Here is a 15,154-nt window from a genome sequence, read left to right as displayed (position 1 = left end):
TCAGAAGTTGTTTTGTGGAATTTACTCGACGTTTAAATGCTCTTTTGATGAATTTGTGGGGGAGAAAGTGTTCTCCCTGTCCTACTCCTCCGCCATCTTGGCTCCTCAATACTGAGTTTAAAAGAATAAAGTTTCCACATAGAGTCCACATTGATGCCTACTTTATCCATAACTATACAGTCTTATTTTTCTTGGAGCTCTATATTCTGCTTTTTTTCCATGATGCAATATAAACATCTGGTTCAAACCTATAGGTGTTTTCCTTCTATATACTGTCAAGTCTTACCTCTGACAAAATATTCAATCCTGCCAACATTCCTTATTTGACAATATTTCTGCCACTTTGAAATCTGAATTACCCCTTGGCTTCAGCTGTGCTGTTGTGCTTGACTCTATAGCGGTGTTTCTTACTGAAAGGAGAAAAGACTCTGGGATTTCTCATGCACACCTTCCCACACAGCCCACCAGTTGAGAATCACAGCTGTACAGGAGCCAGCAGCCTTTCTTCCTGCACACCACTGCTGGTCTCATGACTCACTTTCCTGTCTGGGCTCCAAAGAGATTCTCCATGTTGATTGGAGATCAGCCCATAATGCTGATTTGATCATTCCCTTTTTTCTTTTTCCTTAATATTTATTTGGCTGTATCTAGTCTTAGTTGCAGCATGCAGAATCTTTTTTAGTTGTGGCAACTGCAGCATGCAGGATCTTTAGTTGTGGCATATGAACTCTTAGTTGTGGCATGTGGGATCTGGTTCCTTAATAAGGGATCAAACCTGGGCCCCTCGCAGGGGTAGCCCAGAGTTTTAGCCCCTGGACCACAAGGGAAGTCCTTCCCTTTTTCAAGAAAGTTTCTGTGGGTTCTCTCATCAGGTAATCCAATTTCTCTGATGTCTGGCTTCTCCTTCATCCAACCTAATGCATCTGGGCCAGACAGAACCAAAGCATCACACCCAAACTGGCAGCATTCAGTAGGCAACAACCTGAGGGGTAGATGAGTAAGGTGGTAGACCAATAGCAATGAAGGGGCATCTAACTGGCAGTGAAATGGCTTCCCAAAGAGAAAAACAGGTTAGACTTAAATGGTACCTCCAGCTACCCAGGTCAGGACCTGAATGCCATTTTAACTCCTTTCTTCCCTGCTGCCCTCAAATCTAGTGCCAAGTTCTCTCAACTTCCTCAGTTCAGTTCAGTCGCTCAGTTGTGTCCAACTCTTTGCAACCCCGTGGACTGCAACATACCAGGCCTCCCTGTCCATAGCCAACTCCCAGAGTCTCCCCAAACTCATGTCCATCAAGTTGGTGATGCCGTCCAACCATATTATCCTCTGTTGTCCCCTTCTCCTCCCACCTTCAAATCTTTCCCAGTATCAGGGCCTTTCCAAAGAGTCAGCTCTTCACATCAGGTGGCCAAAGTATTGGAGTTTCAGCTTCAACATCAGTCCTTCCAATGAATATTCAGGACTGATTTCCTTCAGGATGGACTGGTTGGATCTCCTTGCAGTCCAAGGGACTCTCAAGAGCCTTCTTCAACAGCACAGTTCAAAAGCATCAATTCTTCAGTGCTCAGCTTTCTTTATAGTTCAACTCTCACATCCATACATTACTGGAAAATCCATAGGTTTGACTAGACAGACCTTTGTTGGCAAAGTAACATCTCTGCTTTTTAATATGCTGTCTAGGTTGGTCACAATTTTTCTTCCAAGGAGTAAGCATCTTTTAATTTCATGGCTGCAGTCACCATCTGCAGTGATTTTGGAACCCCAAAAAATAAAGTATTTACCTCCTCAATACTCCTTAAATCCATTTATTTCCATCCACTTCCCCTATTAGTAACTCAATTCAGGCCATCGTCATCTCTCATTAGAGGCTCTTTTCATGCCCCTTTGCAGTGTAGGAGAGGAAAACAGATTTTCCCTCTACCATTCTGAATTCTTGGCTAAAAACAGATTAACAAGAGAAAACAGTTTATTAACACTATGCTGCATGTATACACTGGAGATAACCAGGAAAAAAAAAGGGTAAAACTTTCTGAGATGGACCAAGCCACTACTTTAAATACCATCCTCAGCTAAATACAAAGGAAAGATTTGGGGAGTACGGGGTGGGGAAAAGGCAATTTACAGGAAGGTGAGAGAAGGAAGTTTCTCAGCAAAAATTGCCCTGCTGGCAGATAAATCTCAGGTTAAAAAGTTTTATCTGGTAAAGCTCTCTTCCGGGTATAGGTCACCCTTCTAATGTAAATTTTCTTCATGAATGTAGATTTCGCTTACAAAAAGGTAACTCCTACCCTGTTTTCAGAGCTTCTGCTGTGTTTGCAGTTTTCAAAAAAAAAAAAAATCAGCTCAAAGTAACTCAATGTGCCAGAGATATATTAGGGTGGCATATTCAGGTGTCAGTACCAAGATCTTACTGATTACAGACAAATCTGATTTTTTACAAAAATATATTAACCCAACTACTGAGCTCCCACTTTGTGTGAAACTTTACACTAGTGACACTTCACACATTATCTCATTTTATTCAACCCTCCAAAATCCTATGAGGAAGGATTATCAGTCCCACTTTACAGATGAGAAAAATAAGGCTCAAAGAAGTAACAGACAAGTTACAAGATGGTTCCATGCCCAGTGGAAGCAAAATTTAAAGCTAACTCTGGCTTCCAAATCTACTTGATTTAGAAACATGTACTTGTGAGGTATGTCTGGCTGTCAAATGACAAAAATAATACAACTTGGTAATGAGTTTGATGTTCTTTATTCAAGGAAGAACAGTCCATGGATTGGTGGAGTGCAGTGCCTGGCAAGCAGCAGAGCACCCTTACTGAGAGATTTTGGGCAAGTGCTATTTTTACAGGGATTAGAAGAGGCAAGGCAGGAATGACATGATTGGCTAGGAGGTCAGGAATTACCTTCTAAGGTGAACAGGCCCTATTTTCTCGGGCAAGGTAAGCTAGCTAAACTGAGTTGGAGCATTGTGATTGGTGTAAGTTAGGCTTTCTGGACAGTCCAGGCTGACTTAGGTTTAGATTTGTGACATGGGACAGGCCACTGGGGCAGCCTCCATTTTGTGCATCCTGATCATATGAATTAACTTTATCATGCCCCTAAACAGTACGCAACTCAAAATCTGGGTTAAATGGAAAAAACAAACAAATTTCTTTCTAGGTCCAGAGACCCAAATCTCATCTGTTAGCATTATACTTTTGACCTGCCTGTTTCTCTTTCTACTTGGGTCTATACGAAGGGTTGGCAAAGTATGGATCACAAACCATAGTTTGCCTCCTGAGTTAAGAATGGTTTTTACATGTTGTAGTATTGTATTTATAGTTAGAAATATGTATCTGGTCTTCATCCCCGTATCTGGCACAGAACCCTTAATAGTTTATAATAGTGAGAAATTGGAAAAAAACCTAAATTATTGGAAACTAGTTTTTACTATATGGTGAGTAAATTTTGATGTACCCAGAATATAGAATATGACAAAGCCATAAGAAATTAAGCCATAGAAGAATATTTATTGACATGGGAAAATGTTAACAATATACCTCTATATGAAATATGCAAGATACAAAACAGTATATACAGTTTAATACCATTTTTATGGAAAGAAAAATAGCCATATATACAAAATCATGCATAGGAAAAAAATAGAAGCATACCAAATGTTAATAACGTTATCTCTAGACAGTGGAATTACAAGTGGCTATAGAATTTTCACAATAAATTTTACCTGCCTTCCAAACAGTATCTGCTTCATGCTATTCTTTCTTGGTTGTGATCAATTTGATATAATTTCTCTTCAAATAGGCTCTGTATCATGATATATACCTCCAAATCATACTGCTATTCCATTTAAAAAGTAGATGCTACTGGCTCTTTCATACTGGCATATGGAGAATATTTTTAACTCACACAATATACTATAAAATATGCCACAGCATAGATCTGGCTATAGAAAATTATTATTTGGAGAATTTGAAAACCTTCTAATAGAGAGAAATTTTAAATAGACAAAAGGATACTATAACTAGTTAGGGGTCCATAATGAAGAGTGTGAAATAACTCAGGTTCCATAACTGGAGACTTCTGGATCTCTCCTTTTTACTGGGCAAAGGATATTAGAGTTTTTTTAGTCTGGAAAATGTGGTTAATAAAAGAAGCAAAAATAAGTTGTTGTTGTTGTTGCTGTTAAGTAAGGGAAAATGGGATCAGAGATTAAAAGGTTTTCTATAAAGATGAATCCCAGGGACGGGGGAGCCTGGTGGGCTGCCGTCTATGGGGTCGCAGAGTCGGACACAACTGAAGTGACTTAGAAGCAGCAGCATAAAGATGTAAATAAATGTTAGATAAAACAGCTAGAAAGAAATTCAAATTTGGTGTTGCAGAAAAATTAACTCACATTTTTCTGTAGCACCAGTTCTTACTGTTTTTTATCTTCTTTGACAGGTTTTGACAGGCCAAAACTGTAAAATCATTTTAATGTTAATAGCCTTTAAGTTCTTTAACAGTTAATACATAAAACATATTTTTTCAAGGAATTTGAGGTAAATGTTTTAAATAAATATGGGTTGCAACAATTAAACACACTGACAACAAACGTAATTTAGATTTTACCTCTCAGAATCCATTCTAGAGTAAAGCAGTTTACTAAATTCTAATTAAAAATCCCAAGTCAAGATGTTGGATCTCCTAAAATTAAAACATTAGAGAATAGAAAAAAAAACAGTGTGTCCACCTTTCTTTGATGTTTTCCATGCTCCAGCACCATTCCAAACTGCTTCCTTATTTCTGTTCCCTCTCTTTGGAAGAGAATTTCAGGCAAATCTGTGACTAACTAATAATTTTTAATAGTTGCTTACAACTATTATCTGAAAGGGAATAGTTAATGACTTATAATACCTCACAGATAAATTTATTTTCTAAATGCCTAGAGTCCCGGGGACAGGGGAGCCTGGTGGGCTGCCGTCTATGGGGTCGCACAGAGTCGGACACGACTGAAGCGACTTAGCAGTAGCAGCAGCAGTAGTGGTAAACTGTACAACTTGCAAATGAAAAAAGCAACTTTTATAAAAAACTGATGAAAGGAAGATTTTATAAGAATGGGGGGGAAAAAAGAGGGATTTTTCTCTGTTTTTCCCATCAAAGATTCGTTCCTTCTCTCCACAAATCATGGAGTTGAGAAAGATAGCTGCAGTATGAACAGGAAAAGTGTGCCGCATTCACAGAACTACACGGCACACCGCCACTCTGCAGCAGCGGTGTCCTGCCACCTCTATGCCATTCCACAAATGCCCCGTTAACCCAGCACAGTTGTGGCACAGTTCTAACTCCTCAATGAAGATCACAAGAAAAGTACTTCCAGGTTGTTCGAAGAAACCAGACTATTACACCAATACATTTCAGCGGTGGGAGGAGACTACTGGCACACCATATTTATTGCTTAACAGTACAAGAATTAACCAAAAAAGTAGAGACTAGAAAATCACTTTGAAAATTCACAAACACCAATTTGCAACAGAAAACTGAGGCATAACACTTAAGCTAACAAATCTGTTAGATGAATTATCACTTCAGCACATTAACTGCAGGTGTATACTCCTGGATTTTCACTTAATCCATTACGCCATGATGAACAATATAAGATGAAAGGTGACGGACTTATGAACTAAAATCACAAGAAGAAACTCTTGAAGATCAATCTTCAGTGAGCCCCTAGTCCAATAAACCATAAAGAACAGTAAAAGGTAATACTCACTTAACAAAATGAGAATCCCAATGATGAGAAATCAGGTATTCATGTTCCTCTAGAGACACTTGTTCCCCACCTAACAAAGGCACTTGACATGTAATGAAATGGACAGTTAACTCAGGTACTGCCCTGGGCAACTGTTACCCTTCTAAAATTAGATGCAGTGGTGATTAACTTCAAATTAATCCTTCTGAATCAGCCTGAAACACACATGAAAATATCACAAGTTCTCTATTTTGGCAGATGATATAACCAAAGAACAAAAAATATGCTGGTGTTCACAATGAATTGGCTGACTTGAACAGTCCAGGATTCTCTCTCTGCACAATATATTCTTGGATGACCATGGAATTTGTATATAATTATATGCAAATTAACCTTTCATATAGTTTCAGATGTTAATGTTCACTCCTTTTCTTGTCTTTTCTTACTTTTTTGTTCTTTCCCAAAGCCTTAGATGATTCCTCCTGAAAAAGACGTAAATTAATGTAGTATCTTCCTACACTTGAAAAGTGAAAGTGAAAGTCAAGTCACTCAGTTGTGCCCGACTCTTTGTGACCCCATGGACTGTAGCCTACCAGACTCCTCTGTCCATGGGATTCTCCAGGCAAGAATACTGGAGGGGGTTGCCATTTCCTTCTCCAGGGGATCTTCCCGACCCAGGGATCGAACCCAGACCTCCCGCATTGCAGGCAGACGCTTTAACCTCTGAGCCACCAGGGAAGCTCTTAGGAATCTTAAATCCCTACACTTAGGAATCTTCAATCTAGTCATATAGAATACGCAGAATAGTGAAAGTGTAATTACTTCCATATGTACCATCTTTCCGTTTTATAGGGCTCTTTCACTTATCACACTCTATTTTAATATTTCCAAAACAATCAAGGATAATCAAAGAAAACATTTATCTCAGTTATCTAACAGATTTATATTTGAGTTATTTCAATATTATTTATTAGCTTACTTTTTTATTGGGCTTCCCTGGTGGCTCAGACAGTAAAGAATTTGCCTGCAGTGCAGGAGACCGTAGGTCAGGAAGATCACCTAGAGAGGGAATGGCTACCCACTCCAGTATTCTTGCCTGGAGAATTTTATTATTTTCTGTGAATATATATATTTTGTCCATGCTGCAGAGCTTGAGGGACTGAACCCATGTCCCTGCAGTGGAAGCCTACAGTCCTACCACAGGACCCCTAGGGAATTCCCCTTAATGTTTTTTAATCTACTGTTTATTTTTCAAAGTAAGGCAGCAAAATTTAAATGAATTAGATATGAATGTATCTGAAATATGAAACAAAAACCTCAAAATATGAAGGGAGAAGGCATCTAAAGGCATGCCAGGGAAAAGGGGATATGCTTTGACACTAACAGAGAATATTAGAATTTTATGGATGTTTTTAAAGACCATCCAGTTCACTGTAGCATTAGCTACAACTTCTACAGGCCTCAGCTTTAGGGAGTGGAAACTGACTGGTCTTAAGGTTTTTATAAAACCCCATGAATCTACGAGATTAAGGTCTGAAGAGATGAACCAATCTGCCCAAGATCACACGAGTCAATCATATTGTTCTGACCAAAACCTAAGCCTCTAGTTTCCTAGTTCAATGGTTCTTCCAATATATGCCACTCATTCTAATTCACTCTTAATTTTCTTTTTCATGTTTTTCTTTCAATCTCACAGGCAACAGTGAGACACTCTTTAGACACAGTATCAGTAAGTAACCACTTACTGGTGAATTTGTGTAGTTCTTCTCCACTAGAATATTTCTGGCACAGTTGTTGATATGTTTGAAGCGATCTGGTCCGAGCAGAACCCCTCCATACCAGCGTGATACCACCACCATGACATCTCTCACATTCAAAATCTGTTATTTTCAGAAGCATAATTATATACAGATATGGACAAGGACAAATGTGAGTTCTAAAGAAAAATGAAAAAAATATATATACACACACATATAAAATTGCACATAAAATTTCCCCCTGACTTTAATGGTATAACCATGAGTGAGCAGAGTGAGATTAGTAACAACTGAGGGGACAGATGTTAGAATGAGAAAGGAATGTGGAAAACAATCACTGTGCTCCAGTGTCCTCAAATCCCAAACCTGGGGGCCACCAGTCAGAGTGAAAGGGAGGCCATGCAGTAGGTTCCAGTTCTTGGTAACCTCAACCAGAATAGCTGAGCTTAGGCAGGTTTCTACTCCTACGTCAAACAGCAACACAAAACCTGCTTCTGCACAAACTGCTAGATAGAACTGAGGCTGTATGAGTAATTGCTGGTGCCTACCGGTAAGGTCTGCCACAGTTTGACATTTGTCAAATGTTGCCCTTAACATGAAGCCCACCAGTCTACAGGCCTGACCCCCACAAAGTTCCTATTAAGGGAAGGCCCTGGTTAGAAAACAAACCACTACATCCAATGGCAGAACAAACTACAGCAGCTACCTTAGGGGAAAAAAATCAATCCATTCTTAAAATTAATGAGCAATCAATCATCACCAGACAGATGAAGAAAATCCAGCAGCATGAAAGAGAAAGGACAAGATAAACTAAAATGGACAAGGAGAAATTTAAGGAAGGAAACATCTGAAAAAAGAAACTCTAGTATACTCAGAAAAATTTTAGAAGACACTGCATTCATAAAAGCAGAACAGCAAGCACACTATGAAAAGGGAAAAATAGAGAACAAGAAAGAACTCCTGAAAATTAAATATGGTTGCTAAAAAAAAAAATTTTTATTCAACAGAAATTTTGGAAGGCAGTCAAGAAAATGTCTCAGAACATAAAGCAATGAAATGGACAACTTAATTAAAAAAAGAAACATTCTGGATCTACCCAGAAGTCCAATATCCAACCAACATGAGTTTTACAAAGACAGAACAGAGAAAACAGAGGAGAGCAAACTGTCATGAAGAAAAAATGATAACTTTTTCCAGAGCTGTAGATAATCTTCTATTGTCTATCACTGGAACAGCTTGAAAGCACAGCACAAGTTATCAACCTTTTGCTTTCTGCCCCATATCCAGTGGTCAAAATTGTCTCTCAATCAATGTTTAAAAATTATCTACTAATAAAACCAAATATGGCTCAATATATATCATATAACTGACTGACTTATTCCTAAATGGAGCTCTGTTTGGTTGAGAAATTTTACGGCTCACAGAACAGGACTGACAGGGTTTAACTCACACTTACCTCCATGAGATGGAGAAGACGCCCACCAGCTGCTGTTTCCCCGTCATCCTCACAGTCCTGTAAGAAGGTCTGCTTATCCTCACAGTATATTCTAGAAATCCATATCACAGTGTTATACTTTGAAACCTTGAAATACTGTAATAAAAGTTATACCCCTTCATACTTGTTGCCATTAATTTACTTCCAAAATTAGCATATTTATTTTTAAAAATCTTTCTTGATATATATTGGTTATATTTTTACTGATGATTTACTATCCAATATGCTTCCCTTTCTATATTCTGGAAAGTTAAAAATCAAGGGTACTTCCTGTGAATCAGAAATGCTACAATTTCAGAAAGTGAGCTTACACATCTGACACTCTGCTTCTTTTAATCTTGAAGCTGAGATTAGAGAGAGTAGTCACTAAAAAACGTTTACTGAGAGTCAGCTGTCTGAACATTACACATAAGAGGCACTAACAATGGTATAAAGGAAACAGGTGGTATACTGTAATCAGAGAGCCCAATCTCTAGTGAAGGAGACAAAAGGTACATTAAAAAAGATGGAGGTGCTAAAACCAACCTAAGTCAATATTTTATACTTTTCTAACATCTTATTCTAGCCACGAAGCATTTATCTTCCCCACTATAAGGACTGTAAGATTAATTTTTCTCCATAATTTCCCCCTGGATAGTTATCAGTATCAGAAATAAGTCACAGTGTTTTTACGCATTTAAATTATCTAGAAAGTTAGCATCTGGGATAATAAATAGGGCTACACTATAGTTGAATAAGCTTGGCAACTAAGTAAGAGGTATAAAAAGAAAACAGTGCCAGTTAAGATATGCCATCTAGTGGATTTTTTAGGCCCCTACAAATAGTAATATTCTATCTAGGACTAGGCAAATATAGCAAAGATATCTTTCCAGCTATTGTGATAAAAAGCCAAACACTACCTTATCTATACACCTAAGTCAACTTTATTAATTTTATTATACCAATCATATTCATTCATTCATTCATTCATTCATCCATCTTTCCATCTACCAATCCATCTATCCATCCACCAATCCATTTATCCATTCATTTACTCAGTAAATATTTACTACCCAGTTCGATCCCTGGGTTGAGAAGATCCCCTGGAGGAGGAAATGGCAACCCACTCCAGGGTTCTTGCCTGGTAAATCCCATGGACAGAGGAGCCTGGCAGGCTACAGTCCATGGGGTCACAAAGCGTCGGCTAAGACTGAAGCCACTGAGCACACGCGCATTCATACACACACACTGAACCACACACACACACACACACACTCTGAACCAAGCTCTACTATTATTTAGAGTTGGCCTGATTTCAAGAAAAGAAAGTTAGTACTATTAAACAAAATTTTATATGGCAACTTTAAGGTAAAAAGGAGTCAGGGATTGACTTTAAGGAACAAAAGAAGAAATTTAACTATATAAATCAGTACTGTTAGGTTTTGTTTTATTTTAAAAAGAAGTACCATGGACATTTTCACTAACCCTTTCCTCCCATGCCAGGAAGACAATGATGCAGCATCCAATACCTGTGTGGACCAATGGCCTGAAGAGTGCCCCATAACGCCAAAGCAGGAACACAGCCCCAGAACCAGGAAGTAACCTTAAAAGGACCCTAAGCATTCAAAACACACAACACAAAGTCCATGGACCACATTCAAGTTATTTAACTCCCCGTGGAGTCCTTTAAGCCTCCACTTTGTACCTTAGTCTTCTCTGACACACAATTATGACAAGCTAAGCTCCTTCATTCCCAAATATCAATTATATAAGGGGGTGACTTGGAGGGGCTGCTACATGCAGTCAGCTGACATCTGTGAAAAGTGATAACTGATCACCATCAATATGCAAAAATACTCAAGTACTTAAACCTGGGGCTTGAAATACACTATCTGGCACATTATTTAACTTTTAGATAACTTAAAATCAATATCATGTCCAGTGATTGTTGAAGGGGCAGCCACACAGCCATGTATTAATAGAATAAAAGAGATAAATAGCATTAAATTCTCAAAATCAGATCTACCACTTAATAATGATGTGATCTAGAAAGAGTTCACCTTTTTATAGTGGCACAATCACTTAAATAATTAGAATTAACTCATGTAAATTGAGTGCACAGAGTAGGCACTCAATAAAGATGCGAACTAAATGAATGATACCTATTAACACTTTTACAGCACATTCTAACCACTGAGAGCAAGCACAGTCTAATCTCTACTTTATATTGATGACCCTAACTCACTAAAACACCAAAATTCTATACCCTGATACTCTAATAAGTAGGGACTTATGTAACAAATAGGTTTTAAGAAGATTTGGCATTTAATGGGATGTGACTTAGTAATATTAAAAACTCCCCAATCAAAAGTGATAATTTTTTTGAGTTTTCTGAATTTTAGATAGCCTAAATTTTACAGATAGTCTCTATCACATTTTAAGTTTACATCGAATTCCTATGTCTATATTCTGATCTATTTTAGTCCTAAACTATGTTAAGTCTGTATAAATTTGAATATTTTAAAAAATACACCCTTCATCTCTTTACAACAAATTTTGCAGAGATTTGTATAAAAACTTCATACTCAAAGATGTGTAATGAAAGAAGCACTCTAAATTCACTGCTAACGGGAGCATAAATTGGTTTAAAAAAAACTTCAGAAAAAATTTGGTAATATGGATTAAAAATTTCAAAAATGTTCACATTTTTTGATAATTCTACTTCCAGGAATCTATTCATTTTTTCCTTTTTACCTACTTCTGTTTCATTTCAAAAAAGAATATGAAATAACCAGAACCTATCCTGAGAAAATAATCTAAAAAGTATACAAAGATGTTCACAGGACTATTCTTTGTAATAGTTTTAAAAAATGAAAAACTAAAACAAAAAGGAAATGGTTAAATAAATTGTGGTATGGAACCTCAACCAAATATGATAAAGCCATTAAAATAATGTTTATAAAGCAATATAACAACACGGAAAAATGCTTTTGTTATCTTAAGGAAAAACCTGGATACTAGAATGAAGCATTAAAAAATAAACTTTGCATAGAAAAGACAGAAAACATTTCACAATATCAGTTACACTGAATGGCAGAGAACGGTTAACTTTTCCTTTTTTTCCTGCCGTTTCCAAATATTTCACACATGATTATTACTTTTACAATGGAAAAAAAACACATAATTGTTTGTTTGTTTTAAATCATGGATCTGTTCCCCACATTTTTTTTTTTTTTTTTTTTTATAAACTGCACATTGCTGAAGCAGTGATTGATGATCACTTACCGGTACGCATAGATGTTGTGGGTGGCACTAGCAATTTTCTTATTCTCATACAATTTGGCAAGAACCATTTTCACCTTAAAAGCAGCAACAATATAAATAAACTGATATATATTTTTTATTTGCTCTGTAAATGCTAAAAAAAAAATCTTAAAGCATATTGATATACATACTGTTGAACTGAAATTAACAGTTATTTAAAGAATCAACTACATTTTGAAAAAGCCATTTCCAAAGTTTTCTCCTCATTTTAGGGGCAAAACTGAATTACTCTAAATGGTATAAAAAAACAGTTCTAGAATTTTTGAGCACCAGTTTTCAAGAAATATCTGAGCAGTAACCATGTCCAAGGTACTTGCATATAAGAAATTTCCCCCATACTGTAGAGAAAAAGTTAAATGAGATTATGAGAATTTCTAGAAATGGCTCTGAAAATTTACCAGCGTGAGAGGTGCAGACTAATGGTATGTTTCAAAACTTATGAAACTAAACTCTCCCTGGAAGAAATAAGGTTCAGAGAGGACCTAACAAGAGCCAGAATTTGAAAGATAAGTGACAATTCTGCATCAAAATGGAAGAGTAGAGTGGAACAAGAAGAAGTCATTCCTTCAGAGGAAAGAGCATGTACAGATGGACCAGATTTAGTAGGAAGAAATAAACAATGCTTAAATTTAACTGGGGGCTTCCCTGATAGCTCAGTTGGTAAAGAATCCACTTGCAATGCAGGAGACCCTGGTTCAACTCCTGGGCCGGGAAGATCTGCTGGAGAAGGGATAGGCTACCCACTCCAGTACTCCTGGGCTTCCCCTGTGGCTCAGCTGGCAAAGAACCTGCCTGCAATGCAGATCTGGATTCGATCCCTGGATTGGGAAGATCCCCTGGAGAAGGGAAAGGCTACCCATTCCAGTATTCAGGCCTGGAGAATTCCATGGACTGTACAGCCCATGGGGTCACAAACAGGTGGACATGACTGAGCAACTTTCACTTTGGGCTTCCCTAATAGCTCAGTTGGTAAAGAATCCGCCTGCAATGCAGGAGACCTGGGTTCAATTCCTGGGTTGGGAAGATCCCCTTAAGAAGGGAAAGGCTACCCACTCCAGTATTTTGGCCTGGAGAAATCCCTGGACTACATAGTCCATGGGGTCACAAAGAGTCAGACATGACTGAGTGACTCTCACTTAGCTGAAATGGAACTTTAGATAAACCAAAATATTTTTATTATAAGTATGACCTATGCAATAATGTTTATCTGAAATTCCAATTTAGGTAGGTATCCTGGTAACCTTAGCAGGGACATAAAAGAGAAGGTTCAGAAACTGACCAACAGTTTTATGTAGCTCTGCGTTCAGAGTATGAATGTAATGACAGATGTATCAGATGATTAAAGCAGGATCATATCACGAAGTGACTTGTATAACGTGTTTGAATTTCTCCTTGTAGCCCAAGGAAATCAGCAAAGATTATTGAGTATGTGGGGGAAGAGTATCTGACACGTGGTCAGATCTTCCAGAAAAGCAGTTGGCAAGAGGCACAGATGAAACTGGAGGTAGGGAAGACTGAGTTAGAGACGGGGGGAGACCAATTTGGATCAGAAATAATGCAATTTTGTGTTTCTCAGACTCAGATTCCTGATTAGTAAAGTAAGTAGACACTGACCTCTGAGATTTATTTCAGGTCTCACAAATTATGATCCTGTAAGTCTAAGTGACTATAATCAGAAATGGAAAAGGGATCCAGGATGAAGAGATTCAGAATAGAATGTCTAAGGACTCTGGCAACAAGATTATAAGTAATGGCCAAGGGAAAAACAGGGTTTCTGAGAGAACAGCTCAGAAGCTTGTGCCAGAAGCTCTTATCCCGATCACAAATTAATGAAGAAAAGAACTTCCTCTTCCAGAGACTAACAGAGAATTAAAAGGCAACCTGGTGCAAAAAATTATATTCCTATACATAGGGCTTTAGAAGAACTTGGAGAGACCAAAGGGAAGAAGACTGATGCTTATTCTAAGACTTCTCTGGTTAATTTAACTTCATAGGTATACTGAAATTGTCTCTTACATTCATAAAGTTTAGGGTAGATTATAGCAGCAAGGAAGAAGAAAACAATTCTGCTGAAGAGATTGAGAAAGACATAGAACTATGAATACCATTTTTGACTGAAAAGTTTCCCTAATGATATCCTTTGGTGGCTATCAGGTCACCTAAAATCAGAAAGCTGAAAGGAAAAGGAATTCAGGTTGGAAAGACTGGGCTCAACCAGTCTGTCTACTGTCCCCCTACTTGGGTAACAACAAATCAGGCCAGGTTTTACAGAACTCCCATGTGATGTGACAAATGATTTTTTAACAAGTGAGTAAGCCTCTTGAGAAATTTGTATGCAGGTCAGGAAGCAACAGTTAGAACTGGACATGGAACAACAGACTGGTTCCAAATAACAAAAGGAGTACGTTAAGGCTGTATATTGTCTCCCTGCTTATTTAACTTATATGCAGAGTACATCATGAGAAATGCTGGGCTAGAAGAAGCACAAGCTGGAATCAAGATTGCCGGGAGAAATATCAATAACCTCAGATATGCAGATGACACCACCCTCATGGCAGAAAGTGAAGAGGAACTAAAAAGCCTCTTGATGAAAGTGAAAGTGGAGAGTGAAAAAGTTGGCTTAAAGCTCAACATTCAGAAAACGAAGATCATGGCATCCAGTCCCACCACTTCATGGGAAATAGATGGGGAAACAGTGGAAACAGTGTCAGACTTTATTTTTCTGGGCTCCAAAATCACTGCAGATGGTGACTGTAGCCATGAAATTAAAAGACGCTTACTCCTTGGAAGAAAAGTTATGACCAACCTAGATAGCATACTGAAAAGCAGAGACATTACTTTGCCAACAAAGGTCCGGCTAGTCAA

The 15,154-nt window shown here is 37.9% G+C and overlaps 1 protein-coding gene across 2 annotated transcripts in view; it reads right to left on the bottom strand.

Moving 5' to 3' along the window:
* Positions 1–3,495: 3,495 nt before the first annotated feature.
* The window catches only part of IMPACT (impact RWD domain protein), a 30,963-nt gene continuing 19,304 nt past the window's right edge, over positions 3,496–15,154 (bottom strand). Inside the window, exons 7-11 of one of the 2 annotated variants that reach the window (XR_824245.1) lie at positions 12,251–12,324; positions 8,948–9,038; positions 7,480–7,614; positions 5,756–6,216; positions 3,496–4,463 (exon numbers count right to left, since the gene is read on the bottom strand). Coding sequence is in view for 1 of the 2 variants with exons in the window: in XM_010828937.1 (XP_010827239.1) it covers positions 6,148–6,216; positions 7,480–7,614; positions 8,948–9,038; positions 12,251–12,324 (369 nt within the window). In the remaining variant the exon portion in view is untranslated. Of the gene's footprint in view, positions 6,217–7,479; positions 7,615–8,947; positions 9,039–12,250; positions 12,325–15,154 lie in introns of both variants that reach the window. The other variant, XM_010828937.1, reaches the window with a different exon arrangement.

This window comes from Bison bison, unplaced genomic scaffold (genome assembly GCF_000754665.1).
Source record: "Bison bison bison isolate TAMUID 2011002044 unplaced genomic scaffold, Bison_UMD1.0 scf7180017864498, whole genome shotgun sequence".
In the NCBI taxonomy this organism is placed as follows: Eukaryota; Metazoa; Chordata; class Mammalia; order Artiodactyla; family Bovidae; genus Bison; species Bison bison.
This window is presented reverse-complemented; position numbering and strand designations above follow the sequence as displayed.